Source organism: Guyanagaster necrorhizus (assembly GCF_019112545.1).
Source record: "Guyanagaster necrorhizus MCA 3950 unplaced genomic scaffold BT62scaffold_17, whole genome shotgun sequence".
Classification (NCBI taxonomy): Eukaryota; Fungi; Basidiomycota; class Agaricomycetes; order Agaricales; family Physalacriaceae; genus Guyanagaster; species Guyanagaster necrorhizus.
In genome coordinates this window covers 391,606-410,703 of record NW_025064896.1, presented here as the reverse complement: position 1 = coordinate 410,703, position 19,098 = coordinate 391,606, and the positions used below count along the sequence as shown (strand labels likewise).

At 42.3% G+C, this 19,098-nt stretch overlaps 3 protein-coding genes across 3 annotated transcripts; 1 reads left to right on the top strand and 2 right to left on the bottom strand.

Annotated features, from left to right (window-relative positions):
* Positions 1-648: 648 nt before the first annotated feature.
* On the bottom strand, positions 649-2,490 carry BT62DRAFT_1007693 (cytochrome P450; the record flags this gene model as incomplete). Its single annotated transcript, XM_043177368.1, has 10 exons — positions 649-814; positions 872-987; positions 1,047-1,380; positions 1,443-1,630; positions 1,703-1,723; positions 1,772-1,920; positions 1,973-2,038; positions 2,092-2,150; positions 2,194-2,292; positions 2,345-2,490. The coding sequence occupies 10 exons, from the start codon at positions 2,488-2,490 to the stop codon at positions 649-651; spliced, it is 1,344 nt and encodes a 447-aa protein (XP_043038166.1).
* A 44-nt stretch (positions 2,491-2,534) lies between these two features.
* On the bottom strand, positions 2,535-4,643 carry BT62DRAFT_219352 (uncharacterized protein). The gene is made up of 11 exons (XM_043180101.1): positions 4,248-4,643; positions 4,124-4,198; positions 3,936-4,073; positions 3,829-3,879; positions 3,730-3,780; positions 3,586-3,675; positions 3,370-3,533; positions 3,141-3,314; positions 2,949-3,084; positions 2,867-2,888; positions 2,535-2,819 (listed from the first exon to the last, which is right to left on the bottom strand). Exons 1-11 carry the CDS (start codon positions 4,464-4,466, stop codon positions 2,746-2,748), a joined length of 1,194 nt encoding a protein of 397 aa, XP_043038165.1. The 5' UTR covers positions 4,467-4,643; the 3' UTR covers positions 2,535-2,745.
* A 528-nt stretch (positions 4,644-5,171) lies between these two features.
* Positions 5,172-6,689, top strand: BT62DRAFT_933711 (uncharacterized protein). Its single transcript, XM_043186604.1, has 11 exons — positions 5,172-5,194; positions 5,246-5,260; positions 5,317-5,352; positions 5,405-5,447; positions 5,508-5,536; positions 5,557-5,558; positions 5,655-5,965; positions 6,026-6,098; positions 6,155-6,280; positions 6,330-6,378; positions 6,430-6,689. Exons 7-11 carry the CDS (start codon positions 5,668-5,670, stop codon positions 6,637-6,639), a joined length of 756 nt encoding a protein of 251 aa, XP_043038164.1. The 5' UTR covers positions 5,172-5,194; positions 5,246-5,260; positions 5,317-5,352; positions 5,405-5,447; positions 5,508-5,536; positions 5,557-5,558; positions 5,655-5,667; the 3' UTR covers positions 6,640-6,689.
* Positions 6,690-19,098: the final 12,409 nt, after the last annotated feature.

Below are 19,098 nucleotides of genomic sequence, written 5' to 3'. Positions count from 1 at the left end.
GAAGATTACAATTTCATAGACATTTTATTATGCATCATCATGTAGCATAGCTTGAGCGGGAATCTGTATTTTTTTAATCGAAAAGATGAACGAGAAGTGCTTCTACTTTGGTCACATCAATACTGCTTCGAGAGTGGGACATAGAGCACACCCAGCATTATGGACGGAAAAAGGCCTCCGAGTCATGGGGCAGTCAGGGCCTCCCTAGCAAATAGCCTGTCATGGATCCGATAATGATTGTAAAGTATCACGATGAACCTGAAGCAAGTTGAAATGGGTAGCTCATCCGACGTCAAGGCAATGCCTTCAATATACACCTTACTTGGCAGGTTATGGACTCAGAATTCATTCCCGGATTGAAATATTAAGCACCCAGTGGTGAGATAAATATTGGCCTGCCAGCTGGATATTGCAAAGGATCATGATCTAGATACGTTGTTTGTGAACTCTGTACTGGTTTTCTTGTCATCCTTCTTCACGCATCCTTACAGGCATTCTTATTGCTCCAATGTAAGTTCCTTCGATGCTTGGATTTGGTTGTTCTAAAACGTTTGCCCAACAGATATCTTCATGTTCATCTCAACTGCGTACGTAAACACCTAAAATTCGTGAACGCCATTCATTAATCAACATTGCTAGATAAAAATTTCACGCTTCCCTTTCGCGGACTCGTACCATAAACGGATCCGCCATCTGGTTCGCCAAGAAGTCGCCAGTGGATCTTTTCGAGGTATCAAGAAACTCGAAGTCGAAAAGCCGAAGCAATGTGGACCAGATAAATACCCATTCGTAGGGGACGATGCTGGCAGCAGGGCTGGACAAGATGGGGCAGATTTACCGTTGGCTGTCCTAGGAAGGTATGAGGACTTACCAATAGCGTGGTCCCGCATCGAAGGTTATGAACTCGGGAGCGGAAGGCTTGATGAATTTGCCATCGTCAGAGATGTGCCTCGCGGGATTGAATTCGTCTGCATCTGGTCCCCAGACCTGGAGGTTATGATTGTCATTGACTACTTCACCTGCGAAATTGAGCTTGAAAGGCTCACCAAAGGATCTCTCATGATTATTTTGTCCGACCATAGGACGTACGTTCCTTTTTCAATGTTGGTCTCGGGAATGGAAAGCTCAGGTACCGCTGGGAGTATATCACCGGCAGTGGCGTATCGCGCATTCTTAGGCAGGCCAGGCCACAGACGAACCGTCTCGTAGAACGCCGCCAAATGGATTACATAAGACTGTGTTAGATGACAAGAAGTTAGTTCGTCTGCACCTAGAGAAGCAAGGAGAGCACACGCCGATAATGTCGCAAAAGTGGGACCTTGGCCCGACTGTCCCAATGCGATGGTCTCTTCCCGCATTCGGTTCAGCCACTCCGGTTGCCTTGACAATTCATACAGCCCATGAGATGCTGTTCTGTGTATTGTCACGACCTCCGAACAAACATTATGTTCCGGGTGAAGACAGGATTAGTCTCTGAATGCGATTTCAGAAAGGTGGAAAAGAAATCGGTCTCTTGGCTGTCGACATCTCCAGCTAGAGCGAGAGACTTTGATCGTTCTTCGATGAGGCCGTCGATCGCTTCCCATAGGACAGATATAGTCCTTCTGAACCTGAACCAAGTTCCGTCAAGCTGTTCGTCGCATGTTAAAACGGTGTCGCAGGTGGGTCATAATGCAAGAACAAAACCTTTTCAGTTATGTACCAGTACGGATTGAATAAATGCCTGGTGGGTGTGGATTAAGCATGGGCTCAATACAAGAGAAAAACATACGCATGCGGCGGAGATCTCGTTGAGTTCGCAGATAGACGAAATCAGCTCATGAGAGTCTGTCAAGGCTTTGGGGTCCTCCTGCAGCATCGTTGTATCGAGATTAAAGTTGCTCTTGACAAAAATTGATAGCGCCAAGCGCCCGAAAGAGTCTGTGTTCAGAACGTCATTGTCGTCGGAGACACAGTTAACTGGATCGCATACCGTTCCAGTCAAACGGAAGTCGATCCTTCGTGGCGTTCACAAAAAAAGTGTCGTAGTCGGCATAAGCTTATGAATAGTCGTCAGGATTGGTAGTCGATAAAGATCTTAAGGAGCGCTACTTACATCACTCATAGCGGTAGCGAGTTGGTCTTGGAAGGACTTTACTCCAAAAATGGGTCTGAGTGGTCGTTTGGGTGAGTCAGTGCCAGAGATAGACTTACTGTATGGCCTTGCGAGAGGCTCTCCATTTTTCTCCCTCGGAAGCAACAGGCGTTCCTAACCCAGGGAACTGCTCGAATATAGATAAGGCCACTGGTCCTCTGGTGCACATTGAAATGTCATCTGATGCCATTCATCGTTAATAAAATATACGTAGATTCATATGAATAGACGATACTCTTTTTGACATGCGCAAGCCATTCAGTACGGTTTATCACAACCAGACGACCCCATCCTGGGATGGTAAAAGTTGACAAGTGACCGTAGGCCTTGTTCAAAAGTTCCATGAAGGATGTCATTCGTCGCCTGTACAGAAAAACTTGTAGTAGATTGCCAATACAGGGAAGACCGCTTGGGCCAGGGATATCATTTCGAGCTGACACCCTGACTGAACGGTTGGGATACAGGATAATAAGAAGCACGAAAGCATAGAAAAGAGATAAGGTCAAGAACATTTCTTGTGGTACACAGAGAAGAGGTAGCAGTGATGAAGAGCCAAAGCCTTTCCGTAAAGAGTTTTAACAGTTCTAGGAGGCCCTGAAAGAATGCGAGAATCAACGGGCCCAAGGTTTCTCGACCGGTGCTCCATACAGTTTTTCGGCTTCCTTCATCACTTCTTTGTGTCCATCTAGGAACTGTTAAGACATGTAGTTGACTTGAATTTAGGATACATACGTTGCTCAAACCGAATGGGCCCCTGTAATTTCAATAGCCCATCAGTCACGGCTCAATTCTACGAAGATGACAGAGAACAAACCAGTTCCTCCAAGCGATAACCCCCCGACTGGAACATGGCTCCGGGATAAAGATCGCCTTTGGTAAGGCCAAGCAGCCGATCAAAAGCATGACGCCAACCCGTTGGGATAGGATAATACCATGGATAGTGCCTTCGGCTGTGAAAAAAAAAAAAATTATATCCGCATGACGCAAAAGGATAAAACAAGCTCACACAATCGCATGAAGACGCATGAGACCATCAGAGTCTATGCTATATGGAGGATTCTCGACAACGATGTATCCCTGAGGTTTGAATCGAGGAAGCATGAAGTTTCTGACGATAAAGGCTCGAACCGCCAGAACTGTCTTGACGAAGGTCTGTGCATATTTAGACGGTGAAGGGAGCCTGGATAGACCCGAGCCTCTCAGATCTCCGTAAAGATGAGTATCAAGGCGCTCACATCATGGCATTTCGAAGCTGATCATCCAAAAGGCATAGAAACACGTCTTTGACCAACGATCTTGCACCAGGTATATTTGGCACTCGGGTGCTCATGTATTCCAGTGCCATGTTGGCGAGCTGATGACTACTCTCTGACGGGACCATATGGGTGCTTTCATATTGCTTGATCATAGAAGTCAGAGATGATAGTTCATTAAAGACACAACAGACTTACTCTGCTCCATTCCTCTAATTCACCGAGAGTCTCAGGGATCCCTTTGATGTCCATGCGCCGACCGATATCCTTCCACATGAGGAAGTTACACTTTCACGGCTTAAATTAGCGCAACGAGGCAGCAGAGTGGTGCTGGTGCCTTACGTTTGCTTCCTCCGGGCTGTACGGACGCCAATCGAAGCGTGCTACTAGACGCTAAGGAAATTATGAGTCATGGATAGCGGTAGCAGATCCGGGGCGAACCATGGGCTCCAAAATAAAGAGAGCCAGTGTATACAACATATCGTCATTTGACTACGAAGATTCTGATATCAAAAGCGCGATTGGTCACACTGGAAAGATATGCTCACGATGTTGTAGCGTCTATGCAGCCAATTCACTCGGGCAAGCGCAATATTGCCTCTCGGCCCGAGACATGGCGTAGATTTCGTTGTCGTTGGCGAATGCTCCAAGGGACAAGAGATGAAAGTGGAGATGAGCAAAGCAGTCTTAACAAACTATGGTGAATACTCTGCAGAGGTGCGGGAAATGCACTCACATCAGTAACCCTCTTCGTGAGTTTTCCTTCTGTGGAAAACTCCCCAGTTTTCAAAAGCAGAGCGGAGATGGAAGGCTTTCAACATGAATACGATTTTAAAAAAATGAGACGCATAGCAGCTTACGATCCCATATGTCTTGAGGAGTGCAACTTGAGCCCCGAGGCGCGTAAAGAAGGGCATGTCATACAACAATGCTCCCTGCAAAGCAGACTGAGCTTCAGAAGGACTAGGTTCCTTAGCGCTGGCACGGATCCTGGCTTGCACAGCATGCAGACGCCGGTACCTAAGGTAGCGAACTGTAGCAAGGTAGACAAGAAGAACAGAAGCAAGAAGTGGAATCATTATGGTCAAAAGGTGAGAGGAATCCAGTGTTGTCGAACGAGTAGTAATTGAGCAGCGGGGACGTGGTCGCCGTCAGGTATTCCAAGATTGTCCTTAACACGACGCCTGATCAATTATCAGTGACTGTCACGAAGTAATATATTCCCGCCAGGCGTTCTTGAGGCGCATTGTCTTACTGTTAGAAGGTGGTTTTCAAACTCAGCACGGCGACGGGAGTCCGGACCGGCTCTTCTGTCAGGGCTGGGATGCAGGTCTGGTTCGATTTCAATCAATCACCTCTTGATTTTCCCGAGGTTTCAGGGAAAGATTGTAACCGTGACCTTGGCTCGAGAAATTTCTTTCTCTCGTGGTTTGGGGACTTCCATGTTTGATGATGAACCAGGCACCGCAGGCAGATGGTGCTTTTGCACTCTTTGGATGCCCTGAAACACCTGGTAGTGTCTGATCACCACGAGTTTTGGTTCGGGCTGATAACCAGAGCCTTGGCATAAAACCTTCATCTGGCAGCCAATCTCACTAGAACTACACTTCCATGGACCCCCCTCGAAAACCCAGCGAGCGCTATTATACAACGTCTTTTGACTGCTTATTACTGGCACAAAATCACTATCACAACAGCAGGTAGAATTTTCGTCTCTTGTATCACTCCAAATGTCCCATTTAACCCTCATACAGTCTTCTCATTCTCTTGGACATGGCAGGAGTATGCGATCACACTTGACGATGAGGTAAATTCTTCATCGACATGTACGTAAATTGATTATTGACAATACCTTTAGATTTCTCTCATATGGGTAGGAAACCATTTGCCTCTTAATGCTTGCTCCGATATGCTGAACCAATCTCCCAGCAATCACGATGGTCCTGGATCAAGTTTCTGTTTCTCGTGGTGCCCCCTGGCTTTACTGGATCAGCTCAGGCTGCTAATCCGTGTCTAGAATCGATATCTTGTACTTTTCTCTCAGACATTTGACCTCGTTGGTATGTGCATAACCGGCGTCTATAGTTAGCTCAAGGCTCAATTTTGGGCATGAATTCAAGGGTATCTTCTTCCAAAACCATCTTATAATGTAAGGGCCCCCCGCCATCATTTTTATCCTGAATGACGACTAAAAGACCTATCGCAGTTGTACGTGCACCTTGTATCGTTTCAGACATGAAATTTCTTACCCTTTGGAATTTGGATAGTTGTGTGTATTATATGACTTCAATGATCGATTACTCGAACGGAGATCGCAGGTCTCGCATGGGTCGGATACATCACCGTCATCAACGGTACACTAAAATCATTATTGCTTGTCCATGTTTTCCACGAACTTATAATGATTTCAATTTCCCAGGAACTCTACAAGTTTTCATCGCTGATATCATCCTTATAATTCGACTTGGGGTAATATATAGTCTAAAGAAGCACATTGTAGTGCCCGTGATAGTCTTGTATATTCTCACCGTGGCCGCCAGCTCGACGGTGTTGGGAATACAGGAAAATCGTGCGACAGGTGCTCTGCAAGACTCACTGAATGCTTTCTGCAACGAATACTTATAAAAACCCTCCATAGGGACTAATGAACCGGTGCCTGGCTTCTTTCTCTGCTCCTTGACTAGTAAATTGAATATCTTACATGCTTATTGGTAAGTGTCTTCTTCTCGACGGCGTAGCTTATGCGGATTGAACTTGCAACTCGAAGGGTTCCCATAGCCGTTTTCGAATCAATAATGTTCCTCCTTTCTGCATACAGAGTAATATCAGATTTCAATGTGCCTCGGTCTTTACTTTCCCTTGTCGTCCGTGATCCGTTGTGGTACTTCGTAGTGTACGTACCGCTCCCTCTTTGCATCGTTTACCAGGCTGACTTCCAAAAGTGTCCTTACAACCGGCCTCGCTAATGCGCTGGAATACCGTTTTGCCTCTGTATGCATTCTCCATCGAACTTGTGCTTGCACTGACAACCTGATACTCCAGCCGGGGAAATACAACGTTCTTCATGGTCCAACTTCAGCTGCGTTATCGATCTCTATGTCTCGTGTGATCTTAAATCTACGCAAAACGGGGCGGCAGGAAAATCCTCCCCCAACCTTGCAGTTGTCCGTCTTGCGTTTCCAGGTAGGTCGTACTCGGGGAACTACTATAGACACGGGGGACGATGGGATGACTACGACTCAGGCAGATTGACCAATGGCAAAGTACAATACTTTCTCGAATGATGTAATTTTCATGTCAAGCTATGATGTCTAATATGTTTGTGTTTGTCCCTCCTATGGCCCTGAATGTCGATCCACAGATTGATGGACGAACATATGGACAATCTACAGCTGTCTTTTAATCACTTGTTATTTTTGCACCAGTGCTACCCTCCCCCCCGGGACTCGCCCTTCATCGTCATGTCTACCTCTACAAGGAAACCTTGTATTATGACCGGTGCACTTCGTAGTAGTCGACTCGTTGCACCAGCTCCAACAGTGCCTTCAACTCGAGTAGGGGCTTCAGCAAGAGTAGCTCCTTCATGGATAGTGGCACATCTGTCAAAGCAGCAGAGTTTCTTGTGGACAAGACAAATGACACCACATTGGCTGCCTTTGATAGATTCAGGGTGATGGCAGAGACCCAGATGGGTCAGAGGTTGAATTGATGTCCATATTTACATAAAACTTGGCACCATTTAGTCATCATCTGAGTAAGGTACTAGCCAAAAGCTTCTCCAACAAGTGACAGGACATATCATTCTTATGTATATTCAGGTCCACATGCTGGATAAAGAAGCTTACCTTTGATGGTATCCTAGAGGATAGTAGAAGCAAATTAGCAGACCAATCAAAGAAATGTGTATTTTTAGGATATATGGGATCAAACTATCATATGCTCAATCAGAGTGGCCATGCTTTTATCTCCCATATCATTTTTGATGAAGGGACTGCCCACTGCAATGAGAGAGAGAGAGAGAGACAGAAACAGAGCCACTCACATTGTCTCCATTACCATCAGCATCTCTTCCAGCTGTTATGCCTGATCCTATTCCAGCCCCAGCATGGCCTACAGAACTTGTGTTATATCATTCATGTTAGACCCAAGCATCACATGAGTTGATCTCATGATAAACCAATGCTGTATCATGTTCATACAGTTCACTGGAGTCTACTTATGGTATTTAACTCTGGTGAGGATCAAGGCTGTTGCAAGAGGCTCAAGAGGTGATGGTATAGAATAAACTTTAGCTTAAAGCTGAGTCTACTACAGTGAGAGCTACACTGCTTATATACATTTCTGGATGTGATAAATATAGTCCTACTTATTATGTCTGTTTGTGGGCTGAAATTAAAGAGTGTGTGGTACATTCATAAAACAATTAAATATTGTCTGTTGTTGAGGCATTAATTGCAGGCTATAGTATGATGGTGTGAGTCATCTGATATAGTCATGGTTACTGGTCTAGCCAGATAGGTCAAGGGTAAGTGCCCATGATTAGATAGGTGCTTGATAAAATAAGCACAGGAAAATCATAACATTATCTCCTCTTTAAGACCATCATCTCAATGGCTATAGTTCATTTCTGTCAATCATAAAAAGCAGTGATAGCATTATTGACATTCATTTATTTCTCATTGACCCATTGGTTGGATTCTGGTTTATAACCCTTCCACTTGACAAGGTAGTCTGTGATAGTGGAGGGATCTTGGCCATAATGTCCTCTGATGGAGTGGAGATGAGAGTCAAGAATGGTTTCAATTTCATATGATTCTTTTTCATCAATAAGATCTGATTCAGGAGGAGGTGGTTGTTCTTGATTAGAGAATGCTGGAGGTGTGTATAGAGAGAGAAGTATTTTATTAAATATGAGATGGATTTTCCAGCCAGTGGAAAGGGTGAGTTTATATGTGGACAGACCTATTTTTGAGATGATCAGGAATGGTTCAGTTTGTTTGTCTGCAAGTTTGCATTTTGGATAAGGCAGATGGAGATTCATGGTATCCAGCCATACTTTGTCACCAGTGGTATAAGCTATAGCAGTGTGCTTGTATTTGTCATACTATGTTTTCATTGCAGCTGCTGCCTTTTCAAGGGTGGTATAAGTTTCTTTGTGGATTTGCACTATATAGTCAGCAAATGACATGGAGGCCAGAGTCTGTGTGATCCATTAGTCTGTGGTGGCAATTCTTGGGTGTTGCCTATAGTTAACAAAGAAGGAGATTTTGCCAGTGGCAGAGTGTACATGATTGTTATGCTGAAATGCAGCAAGTGCAAGCTATTCCATCCAGTTGTTGTTATGATTTTTCCATCTTTTATTATTTTTCAGATCTTATCTTATCAAAGCATCCATCTTATCTAGAGCATCTACCTGCAGGCATGGGAAAGATTATATAATAACAACAGCTAGGCAGTGCCTATTGTACTTAGTCACCTTGCCCATGAACAATTCCTCATTGTTTACTCCCTGATGATCAGGCAGAATAAGTAGCATAGCACAGCACAGTACAATAGGCAGTAGTTATATTTATTATGACCCAGACAGTATATAAGTAAGATAGCTCTTGCTGTAGTAGCTTCAGCTTTGAGCTATAAGTTTATCTCACACTATCTTCTCTTGATTCCAAGCCTGTCTCTGGCCTTGAAGCACTTCATCTATCAGAGCACATTTAGTAAACTCTAGCATGACTGTACAAACACAATACAGTGCTAGTTTATCACATGTTCAGATCATGTGCCAGTTAGGTCTAACAGTTGTCTTATCAATAATTGACAAACATTCAGAGATATTTTTCAATCTTCTGGTTGACTTGTTTGGCCTGCCCATCAGTTTGTGGGTGATATGTGGTGGACATGTTGCTCTTGATCTGCAGCAGGTGATATAGATCCATCATGAACTTGGAGACAAATTGGGGTCCACAGCCTGAAATGATGATCTGAGGAATGCCATGTTTAGCATATACATTGTCACATAGAATTTTTGCCCATTCTTCTGATGATAGTTTGGTGGAACATGCTACTAGGATGATTTCTCTTGAGAAGTGGTCCATGATGACTATGATAGTGTCAAAGCTATGGCATTCTGATAGTCCTGTGATCATGTCTATTAAGATATGTGTCCATAGCTCTGTTGGTATCTCATTTGGATGTAGAGATGCTGCTTTTGCTTGTGTACTCAACTTGGTTTGCTGACAAGTTTTGCATGCCTTTATATACCTCTCTACTTCACTCTTCAGTTTGAGCCACCAGTATTCTCATAGAATAAGTTCTATGGTTTTGGCAATCCCAGAGTGCCCTGCAGTAATATGGTTATGAAACTGGGTGATAATTTCATCATAGAGCATATAATCTCTGGAGATGTGGATTCAACTATTGTAGTAGATAAGGTCATTTTTTCTTGTCATTCTCCTGCTGTAGTCGACTGATAGAGCAAGCTTCTGATCCTATAGCTCTATCTGCCTGATAGCACTTTTGATTCACTCATGTGCTTCTTCCTCTGTTGGTATGATTATCACTCAGAAGGGTTCCAGTTTCAGAACAATCATTTCTCTATTGTCATCATGTCTTTGGTCATAGTCAGCATGTCAGCTCAGGAGATTGGCTTTCTTGTTCACTGTTCTGGCTTTGTGTTAGAGTATGAAATCATATTTGGCCAACTCAGTGACTATCATGTCTGACATTGATTCAGCTTCTGAGGGAGATGGAAATATTGGAGGTTTTAGTGGTCTGTCCAGATCTTGAATCTCTGGGTGGTGCCCATGAGATAGTGTTACCATTCAGCTAGAGCAAGCATTATAACAAGTAATTTCTTATTATAGATCTCATAATTTCACTCCATCACTGTGAGGGCCTTAGACAGGAAGGCAACCAGTCACCATTTTCTGTCTTGCTCTTATGATAGGATGGTGCTAATGGCTCCCTCACTAGAGTCTGCCTCTACATGAAATTTTCTATCTTCTGTCAGGACTGCTAAGATGACATCCTCTGCCAATTGCCTTTTCAACTCACTGAAGGTATCAGATTGAGCAATGCCTCAGATTCATGGAGCATTGCCAGTGAGTTGGGTCATTGGGTGGGTGATTTTGCTATAGTCCTTTATGAAGCAGCAGTAAAAATTAGTGAATCTGAGGAAGGATTAGAGTTCCTTCTTCTTCATCAGTTCTGGCCACTCTGTTACTCTCTGAACTTTTACTGGATCTATGTGAATACTCCCCTTACTGATAATGACTCCCAGATACTTTATCTTGAGCATCTCAAACTCACACTTTTTTGTCTTGAGGAACAACTTGTGCTTTCTTATGATCACTAGGACTTGATAGACTAAACATCAGTGCTCTTTCTTGTCCTGAAATATGATAAGAATGTTGTTGAAATAGATGATGATCTTTCTGATGGCTATGAGGTTTTTGAATATTTCATTCATCATCCACTGGAAGATCATGAGTGAATTAGTGAGTCTAAAAAACATCACTATGAGTTCAAAGAGTCTGCAATTCATCCTCAAAGCTGCTTTCCACTTGTCTCCTTCCTTGATATGGATATTATTGTACTCCCACTGCATATCAAGCTTTGAATAATACTTTATGCTATGCAATTTATCCATAAGCTCAGAGATTAGTAGTAGTGAGTACCAGTTTTTAATCATCATCTCATTGAGCTTGCAATAGTCTTGGACAGGTTGCAGTTTATCATCCTTCTTTTTGACAAAGAAGAATGGCAATGCCATGAGTGACTTGGAGGGCTGAATATATCCACTGGACAGATTCTCATTGAGAAATCTATCAAGCTCTTCTTGTTTTACTTGACTAAGGGAGTAGATCTTGCAGTCCAGATTAGTGTTTGCATTGGGAATCAGTTTGATGGCATGATCCTAAGGCTTGGAGTCTAGAAGCTTATTGAAGTTCTCCTTGTCAAAGAGATCTCAAAAGTCCCTGACCCATTTGGAAACCATTGCCTTGAATGTTTTTTTTTCTTTTTGCCAGCATTAGTGTTAGATCTGCTCAGCACATGACTAGAACATGTGATAAACTAGCACTGTATTGAGTTTGTATAGTCATGCTAGAGTCCACTTATAGTGTGATCTGGTTGAGTGCATCAAGGTCACTGACAGATTAGGCTCAAAGAGAGAAGAACAGTATAGATAAACTTTAGCTTGAAGCTAGAGTACTACAGCAAGAGCTATCCTACTTATATATATTTCTGTGAGAGATAAATATAGTTCTCTACTTGTTAGACATTTTGTTACATACATGCTACTGGTCTCTGTTCACCTTGACCAACCTAGAATTCAACTGCCAAGTTCTACTGATCTCTGGCTATTCTCCACTTCTAATTATTTTATTTTATCTTGATCATTTCACACCTGTATTTCACATTGTAATATCTAGACCCTGAATGCAGTAGCAAATAGTTGACACTGGAGCCCAACAAACCCTGACTCAGAATTAGCTATAGTTAGTATATAAATCATATACAATCATTGTAATTACTCAGTTTGAATATCAACTTTGATAGCCACTTACACTTCATACTCACTTCAGTTTTCTTCATCTCATCTGTTGGACTCTGCTCTGAAGGATACTCCTCTCCATTTCTCTGATGAACCTCTGTTCTGCCAATCCAAATCTTTGGACCTTGACTCAAGAGTGACATTGCCAATAGCTTTATCAATGCTCACACACTCTGCCAGCCTCTATGCATGCATCCAAGCCAATCATTTGGCATGTTCCTAACAGTATATTTGAACTCAAACCCTTGAGTCAAAAAAATTATTTTTATTATGTCCATCACATTCACCACAGAAGCTGATTCCAAACAAACCCAGCCTAGCCACTCCAACATGTTTTCCATAGAAGACATCCTGGCCTCTGCCTCAAAGAAACAACCAGGCCTCTTCAGATCAGCCTTCAGTGGAGGACAATCATTCTGTAGAGAAACTTACATCCACTCTAGCTTTACTGCCCACCAACTTAATTATGACAACTCCTCTAACTCTTTTTATGCCACTGGTATCCCAACCAATGGAGTCTGACAGGCTAGCATGATTTATAGCATCTGAAGCAACTCTTTGACAGACTTCTTATCCCTAGGCAATATGCATGAGAATTCAGACAGCTCAGACTTGGAGAGTGAAGGTGAAGACACCTCTACTCATATTCCCATCTGCCAGAGACCAGGTGATAATCCACTGAACCCCCTTCCAGGTGGATCAGGAGGTCCAGATGGTCTTGACAGCTCCATAGAAAGCAACAACCCAAACCAGCAGGATATATTTTTAGAATTTATGAACCTGCTATGAGGAGTCTCTGCTTCCCTTAATAACTCCAAGCCAGCTACTATCTACACCAAGATCAAGGAACTGAAACTCTTTGATGACTCTGATCCTTGTAGACTAAAGGCCTTTATCATTTTCTTTCAGCTAAACTTCAATGACAGATCTACTGCATTCACAGCAGATGCCAGCAAGGTCAACTATGCCATCTCCTTCCTGGCTGGCACCATGCTCAACTGGTTTGAACCAGACATCCTTAACTCTAATTTACAGAATCTGCTGGCCTGGCAAATTTCCTATGTGGCCTTCTTGGATGAGCTTCATAGCAACTTCAGCCTCTTCAATGCTATCAAAGATGCCAAAGATGCATTAGAGCATCTTCAGATGCACAATAGAGATCAGATTATGAAGTATATGGTTCAATTCAATTAGTGTGCCTCACAAATCAGATACAGAGACAACTCTCTCCACCATATCTTTTATTGTGGTGTCTGTACTTGCATTAAAGATGACATGGCTCATTATGAGAAGCCTAACAATCTCTGTAACATGTGCTTCCTTGCTCAAGAACTTGATGCTTGCTACTAGATCTGAAAGACCAAAATTGCCCAAGAAAACCAGAATAATAAGGCCTCCAACCAATCCTTCAATCCCAAATCCAAAGGACCAACTCTTCCTTCTTGGACTCCAGCTCCACACCAAAATCCACCACTCCTAAGCTCTATGCTGACAAGCTAGGGTGGAACCAAACACAAGACCAAGGATTGCAACAAATGGAAGGCAGTGGCCACCACCAAGAGTCATGCAGCTGAAGTAGACACTGCTTCTGAGGAACTGGCTCCAATAGAGTCAGAAAACTAGAATGCAACCCTATTCCCTCTATGTGAGTTCAGAGTTGCATTAACTCTATTCACACACTGGAGGTCATTATTCTCAACACAACATCTCTTTCCAACTAATCCTTCCATCTCCCACTTTCAGCAGAATTACCATCTAGTACAGAACTCAACAGATCTCTAGCTTCTACTATTCTGCATTTTCTTGCTCTTATCAATTCTAGTTCTAGCTACTGCTTTGTTGACACTAAGTATGTAGCTGCCAATGATATTCCTATTAAAACCATCCCTAGTGTGCAACTCTGATTATTTGATAGCTCTGTCAGAAGCCACATATCTCAAATTGCAACTATCTCTATTCATTTCTCTTTCAGAGACACCTTCCCCATTGACTTCTATATCACTCACCTGGATTCATCTTGCAATCTTGTTCTAGGATACAACTGATTCTTCCACTACAATCCACTGATTGACTGGGCTGAAAATAGTATCACTTTCTGCTCAAGCTACCAAAATTCCACTTCAACAAATTTCATGGCCTCCACCATATCATCAAGACTTCCATACTCACAGGACAACAGTCCACCCCTCTCCAAGCCTTCCAGCTCAATTCTGGGACTTCCATGCTCACTAGACTCTATCAGTCCAACCTCTGGAGCTTCATTCTATTTTAAATCTCCTCCAGGTAGCCAACAGACTCTGTTCCTGTATGAACCCATCTATTCTTATTCTCTCTCAGAGTCTTTTACTATAAAAGCACACTCAAAGATCTTCATCATATCTGCTGCTGCATTTGTTCAAGCCAGTGCAGAAGAAGGCACTCAGCAGTTCACACTGCAGCCTTCCTTGTCTAATATTGGAGCTAAAGCCACATCTGGAGAACTGGCAGATCTTTTATCAGTGCCAGTAGAGTATCACAATTTTGCAGACATCTTCAGCAATACCCTCTCTGAAAACCTACCTGAACACAGGCCATATGACCTCAAAATCAACCTTGAAAAATATACATCTCCATCACTTGAACTCATTTATTCTTTCTCATAATCCAAACTCAAGACCCTATGAGAGTTTATTGATGATAATCTGCACAAAGCAAGGGCACAGTTATTGTTATCCCAGACAATGAGCAAAGAGTATAAAAAGCAGACAATAGTTGCCTGTAGAGCATAAAGTTCTTTAGACAGTATATAGAGCAGTAGTACACACTGATGTATTCCAGTCTTGAGCTAAGGTTTAATACACCTACTACACTCTCTGACTACCTGGTGCAAATACTCTTGCTACAATAGCAGACTATATCTATCAGCCACAACCCTTTATCCCTCTCCATAAAATTCTTATAGCTTATCTTATCATCCTCATTATACTTTTATATTGAAACCAGACTCAGACTCAGCATCTAGAATTGGACTCTGGCAGAAGCAGTGCTAGGGATTTGTGAATGTTAGTGGAAGCCTAACACAGACCACAAAAATCTTAAATACTTTGCCACTACAAAAATTCTAATCTGCTGACAAGTCTATTGGTCTGAATACCTATTCTAGTTCAACCTAGTAATCTGGTTCCATCTGGAGAAACTTAGTGAGAAACAAGATGCACTCACTAGATGATAGGATATCTACCTTAAAGAGAGAGATAGCCAATATGTCCAAGTCAATCTCTACAATTTCTGACTTGTCTTTATCTAAAAACAACTCTGTGTCACTCCATCCAATCTATCTTGAAGACTCTACCCTCTGAGCTAGTGCCATCATAGATATTGATAAGCTCTATGTTGATATCAAAAGAGCACAATTCTCTGACTCTATATCCTCTGACAGTCTCTGCCAGGCCAAAGCTGCTTTTGAATCCTCTCTCTCTCAGTGGTTTATTGATGAATCTGACACTCTTCACTTTGAAGGCCATATCTATGTCCTAAACTCTGACAATCTCCATCTCCAGATACTACAGAACAATCATGATCATATCTTCACAGGCCACTTTGGTCAAAACCAGATATTAGAGCTAGTCCAGCAGAATTACATCTGGTCAAAGATGTATAAATATGTTCAACACTATGTTAAGTCCTGCACAGTCTGTGGGTGCAACAAGACACCTAGACACTGCTCCTATAGATTGCTCAAATCTCTACTGGTCTTCAAACAGCCATGGGATTCCATTTCTATGGACTTTATTGAACAACTACTGGACTCCAATGGATTCACCACCATCCTAGTAGTCATTGATCAGGCTAGCAAGCAAGCCATCTTCATCTCCATTTATGACACTATCAACTATTTGAAACTTGCCCAACTTTTCATTATCTATGTCTTCTCCCAACATGGGATACTCAGTCATATCACCTCTGATCACAGCTCTGAATTCATTTCTCAGTTTACTCATGCTCTGGCCATAGCCCTTGATATAGAACTCCACTCTACTTTCAATTATCATCTGGAGGCCAATAGACAAACCAAAGGTGTCAACCAAACTCTAAAACAATACACCCACATCTACTGCTTCTATCAACAGGACAACTGGAACATCCTTTTACTCATTGCTGAGTTTGCCTACAACAATGCCTCTAATGCCTCTATAAGAATTTTCTCATTTTTCACTAACAAGAGTTATCACTCCAACATCACTGTTCACCCTGAACAAGATATTGCCTTTGCCTGGGCCTGAGACTTTGCAGTCAACCTTGACAAACTTCATCAAGTATTAAAAAATGAAATTTTCAAGGCTCAGTCTCACTATAAGGCTCAAGCAGACAAGCATCAGATTCTGGAATCTCCTTTCAAAATTAGTAACAAGATCTATCTCAGCTCCAAACATATCAAGATAACTCATCCAACCAGGAAATTCTCTAAAAAATATCCTGGTCTCTTTGAAATCCTAAGTCAACCTGGTTCTCACTCCTTCACCCTGAAGCTTCTGCTAGATCTCTGCTCCATTTACCCAGTCTTTCATATATTACAGTTGGAACCCATAGAAAAAAATACCATCTCTAACCAAATCCAACCTCCACTGCCTCCAGTAGAAGTTAACAGGGAAAAACAGTCTGAAATAGCTCAAATTCTCAACTCTAAGCTGGACTGCTGGTTCCACTGCCCACTACTGTACAAGATCCAGTAGCTAGGCTATGAAGATACCAATGAAGAATTTGCTTGGTTACTGGCCAACAAGTTCTCTGCCAATAAGTTTATTGAAGATTTCCACTATCAATATCCAAACAAACTAGAATCCTTATCTAAAGTCATCTCCCAAACATTTCTCTCCTGATAGGACACCACTTTGGATGCTATCAGCACCTACTTACTGTTTCAATGTCAACCATTATGACTACCATTTCAATTACTCTTCCACAATTTTCAAGTCAAAAAGAAAAGTACAATTATTTTGCCTACCAGCAACTGAATCACTCTTCTATATACATTTCATACTATAAAAATTACAATCACAGAAGAGTGGCACCCAATGAATCCACCATGCTCTCAGTCATCACCACACTAGAACCCAAGTCTTCCTCTCACTTCCTCAATTTCTTCACATTCTCATTAAACCCTTTCAACATTGCCACCTGCAGGTCTTTTAACTTCTGATCCTTCTTATTTTTGCAGATCAGACAAGCCTCTTTCCACACCTCCAACTCAGACTCTGAAAACAACTCTGAGGAAGACAATATATTGTCTGACCCATAATCATCCTGAAGATCTGCTATAGTACTGTGGACATTCACCAGCTCTTTCACCAACTTGTCAACACCACATATCAGCTTGTGTATCAATTTTGAAAGTTTGTGGAGGCCAGCAGAGATCTCAACATGATTGATCATCTTACTTGCAGTAACATCTTTATTGAATGAACAGGTAGTCTTCTTGACCTTGCAACAAGCACAAATCCACCTGTGATCAGTGCCTTTGGTTGCTGAATATGCATAACAGTATGCACCATCCTGACAATAGTGCATGCAACTCCTTGAAAACAGAACTAAGTCAAAGCCAATCAGAAGTAACATGACATTTACTTTTACTCTTCAACTCCTTCTCACTCTCTGCCAGCCTTATGACCTCTAACTTCACTCTCTTTTTGGGATTAGCTGCCATCTCCACCTTACTGTCATCCACCATGCTCCTGGACTTGAACTTTCACTTTAGGCCCCTTTCTGCTAGACCTGTCATCTTCTTCTTACCCTCTCACACTCTCTTCCTTCTCTCTAAGGTCTCTTTAGACTCCTCTGACTCATCATCCTCCTCAGTTCTCTTGTCCATTCTGTTCTCAGATTCTGGCAGCATATAACCAGTCACCCTTTTGAAATAGAGACTGGGCCTAGGACTAAAACAAGCTGCTAGGACCTGATGCAGCCTATAATTGACAGTCTCTGCAGAGGTCATCTGCAATCTGCTCTCTATCATCAACTCCTCTCATAGCACACTCAATGCAGCTGCTGCCCTCATTGTAGCTTTCATGGCCTCCTTCTCCACAGCTTTCTGTTGAGCTACTTTATTTGCTGCCTCCTTCATCTTCTTCACTTGCCTCTACTGCCAGCTAGACCTCCTTCCTCTTCTTCTCCAACTCTTTCTGCTGCTCTCTTTTTCTCATCTCCTGAGCCATATGGTCTGCTTTGGCCTTCTCCTCTCTCTCCTGCTCTCTTTTTCAATCCAAATAGTGCTTTATAGCCTTCATGTATTCATCCTCTATAGTCTGCTGCTCCAAACAAAACAATTTTTTATCCTCTTAAAGGCCATCAGAGGTAGACTCTCACATCAAAGGCTCAGGAGTTTTTGAATAATGATAAGTGATGAGAAATGACATTGTTGATGATAGTGGTTGAAATCTGAAAGGAAAACTCTCATGAGATAAAAATTTTTCCACCATATGCTTCCTCACCAGACATCAGGATCTGCACTCTTGAGGGCAAGAACACTAACAGGGGGATACTGTTATATGCATGCTGCCAGCCTCTACATCATCTCAACCAATCATAAATTCAATCACCAAGTTTCACTGGACTCTGTCCATTCTCTATTACCTATTAATTTCATTTTACCATTATCATTTCACATCCATATTTCACATTGTAGTATCTAGACTCTGAACATAATAGTAAACAATTGACATCAGAGCCCAACAAACCCTGACTCAGAATTAGCTACTATTAGTATATAAACTATGTACAATTGTTGTAATTACTCAGTTCAAATATCAACTTGGATAGCCACTTATACTTCATACTCACTTCAGTTCCCTTTATCTCATCTGTTGGACTCCACTCTGAAAGATACTCCTCTCCACTTCTCTGACAGATCTCTGTTCTGCCAATCCAAATCCTTGGGCCTTGACTTAAGGGTGACATTGCCAATAGCTTCATCAACATCCACACACTCTGCTGGTCTCTGCACATACACTCAAGCTCAATCATTTGGCATGTTCCTAACAGCTGAACCCACTGGCACTCATAGCAAAATACATGCTATAGACCTTGAAGTATGCTTTACACTAATTGAAAAACCAGTTGAGGTCTAAGCTCTTACCTTCAAATGCCAATAGTTCCTTCACAATTGTAGATTTGAGATTGTCCCA

Coding starts and splice junctions, on each gene's coding strand:
- BT62DRAFT_933711 (XM_043186604.1), top strand. CDS start 5,668: ATGACTTCAATGATCGATTACTCGAACGGAGATCGCAGGTCTCGCATG. Junction 6,099..6,154: donor AATATCTTACATGCTTATTG/GTAAGTGTCTTC, acceptor TGCAACTCGAAG/GGTTCCCATAGCCGTTTTCG. Junction 6,379..6,429: donor TGGAATACCGTTTTGCCTCT/GTATGCATTCTC, acceptor CTGATACTCCAG/CCGGGGAAATACAACGTTCT.
- BT62DRAFT_219352 (XM_043180101.1), bottom strand. CDS start 4,466: ATGATTCCACTTCTTGCTTCTGTTCTTCTTGTCTACCTTGCTACAGTT. Junction 3,880..3,935: donor TGCATAGACGCTACAACATC/GTGAGCATATCT, acceptor GAATCTTCGTAG/TCAAATGACGATATGTTGTA. Junction 3,085..3,140: donor ATGCGTCTTCATGCGATTGT/GTGAGCTTGTTT, acceptor TTTTTTTCACAG/CCGAAGGCACTATCCATGGT.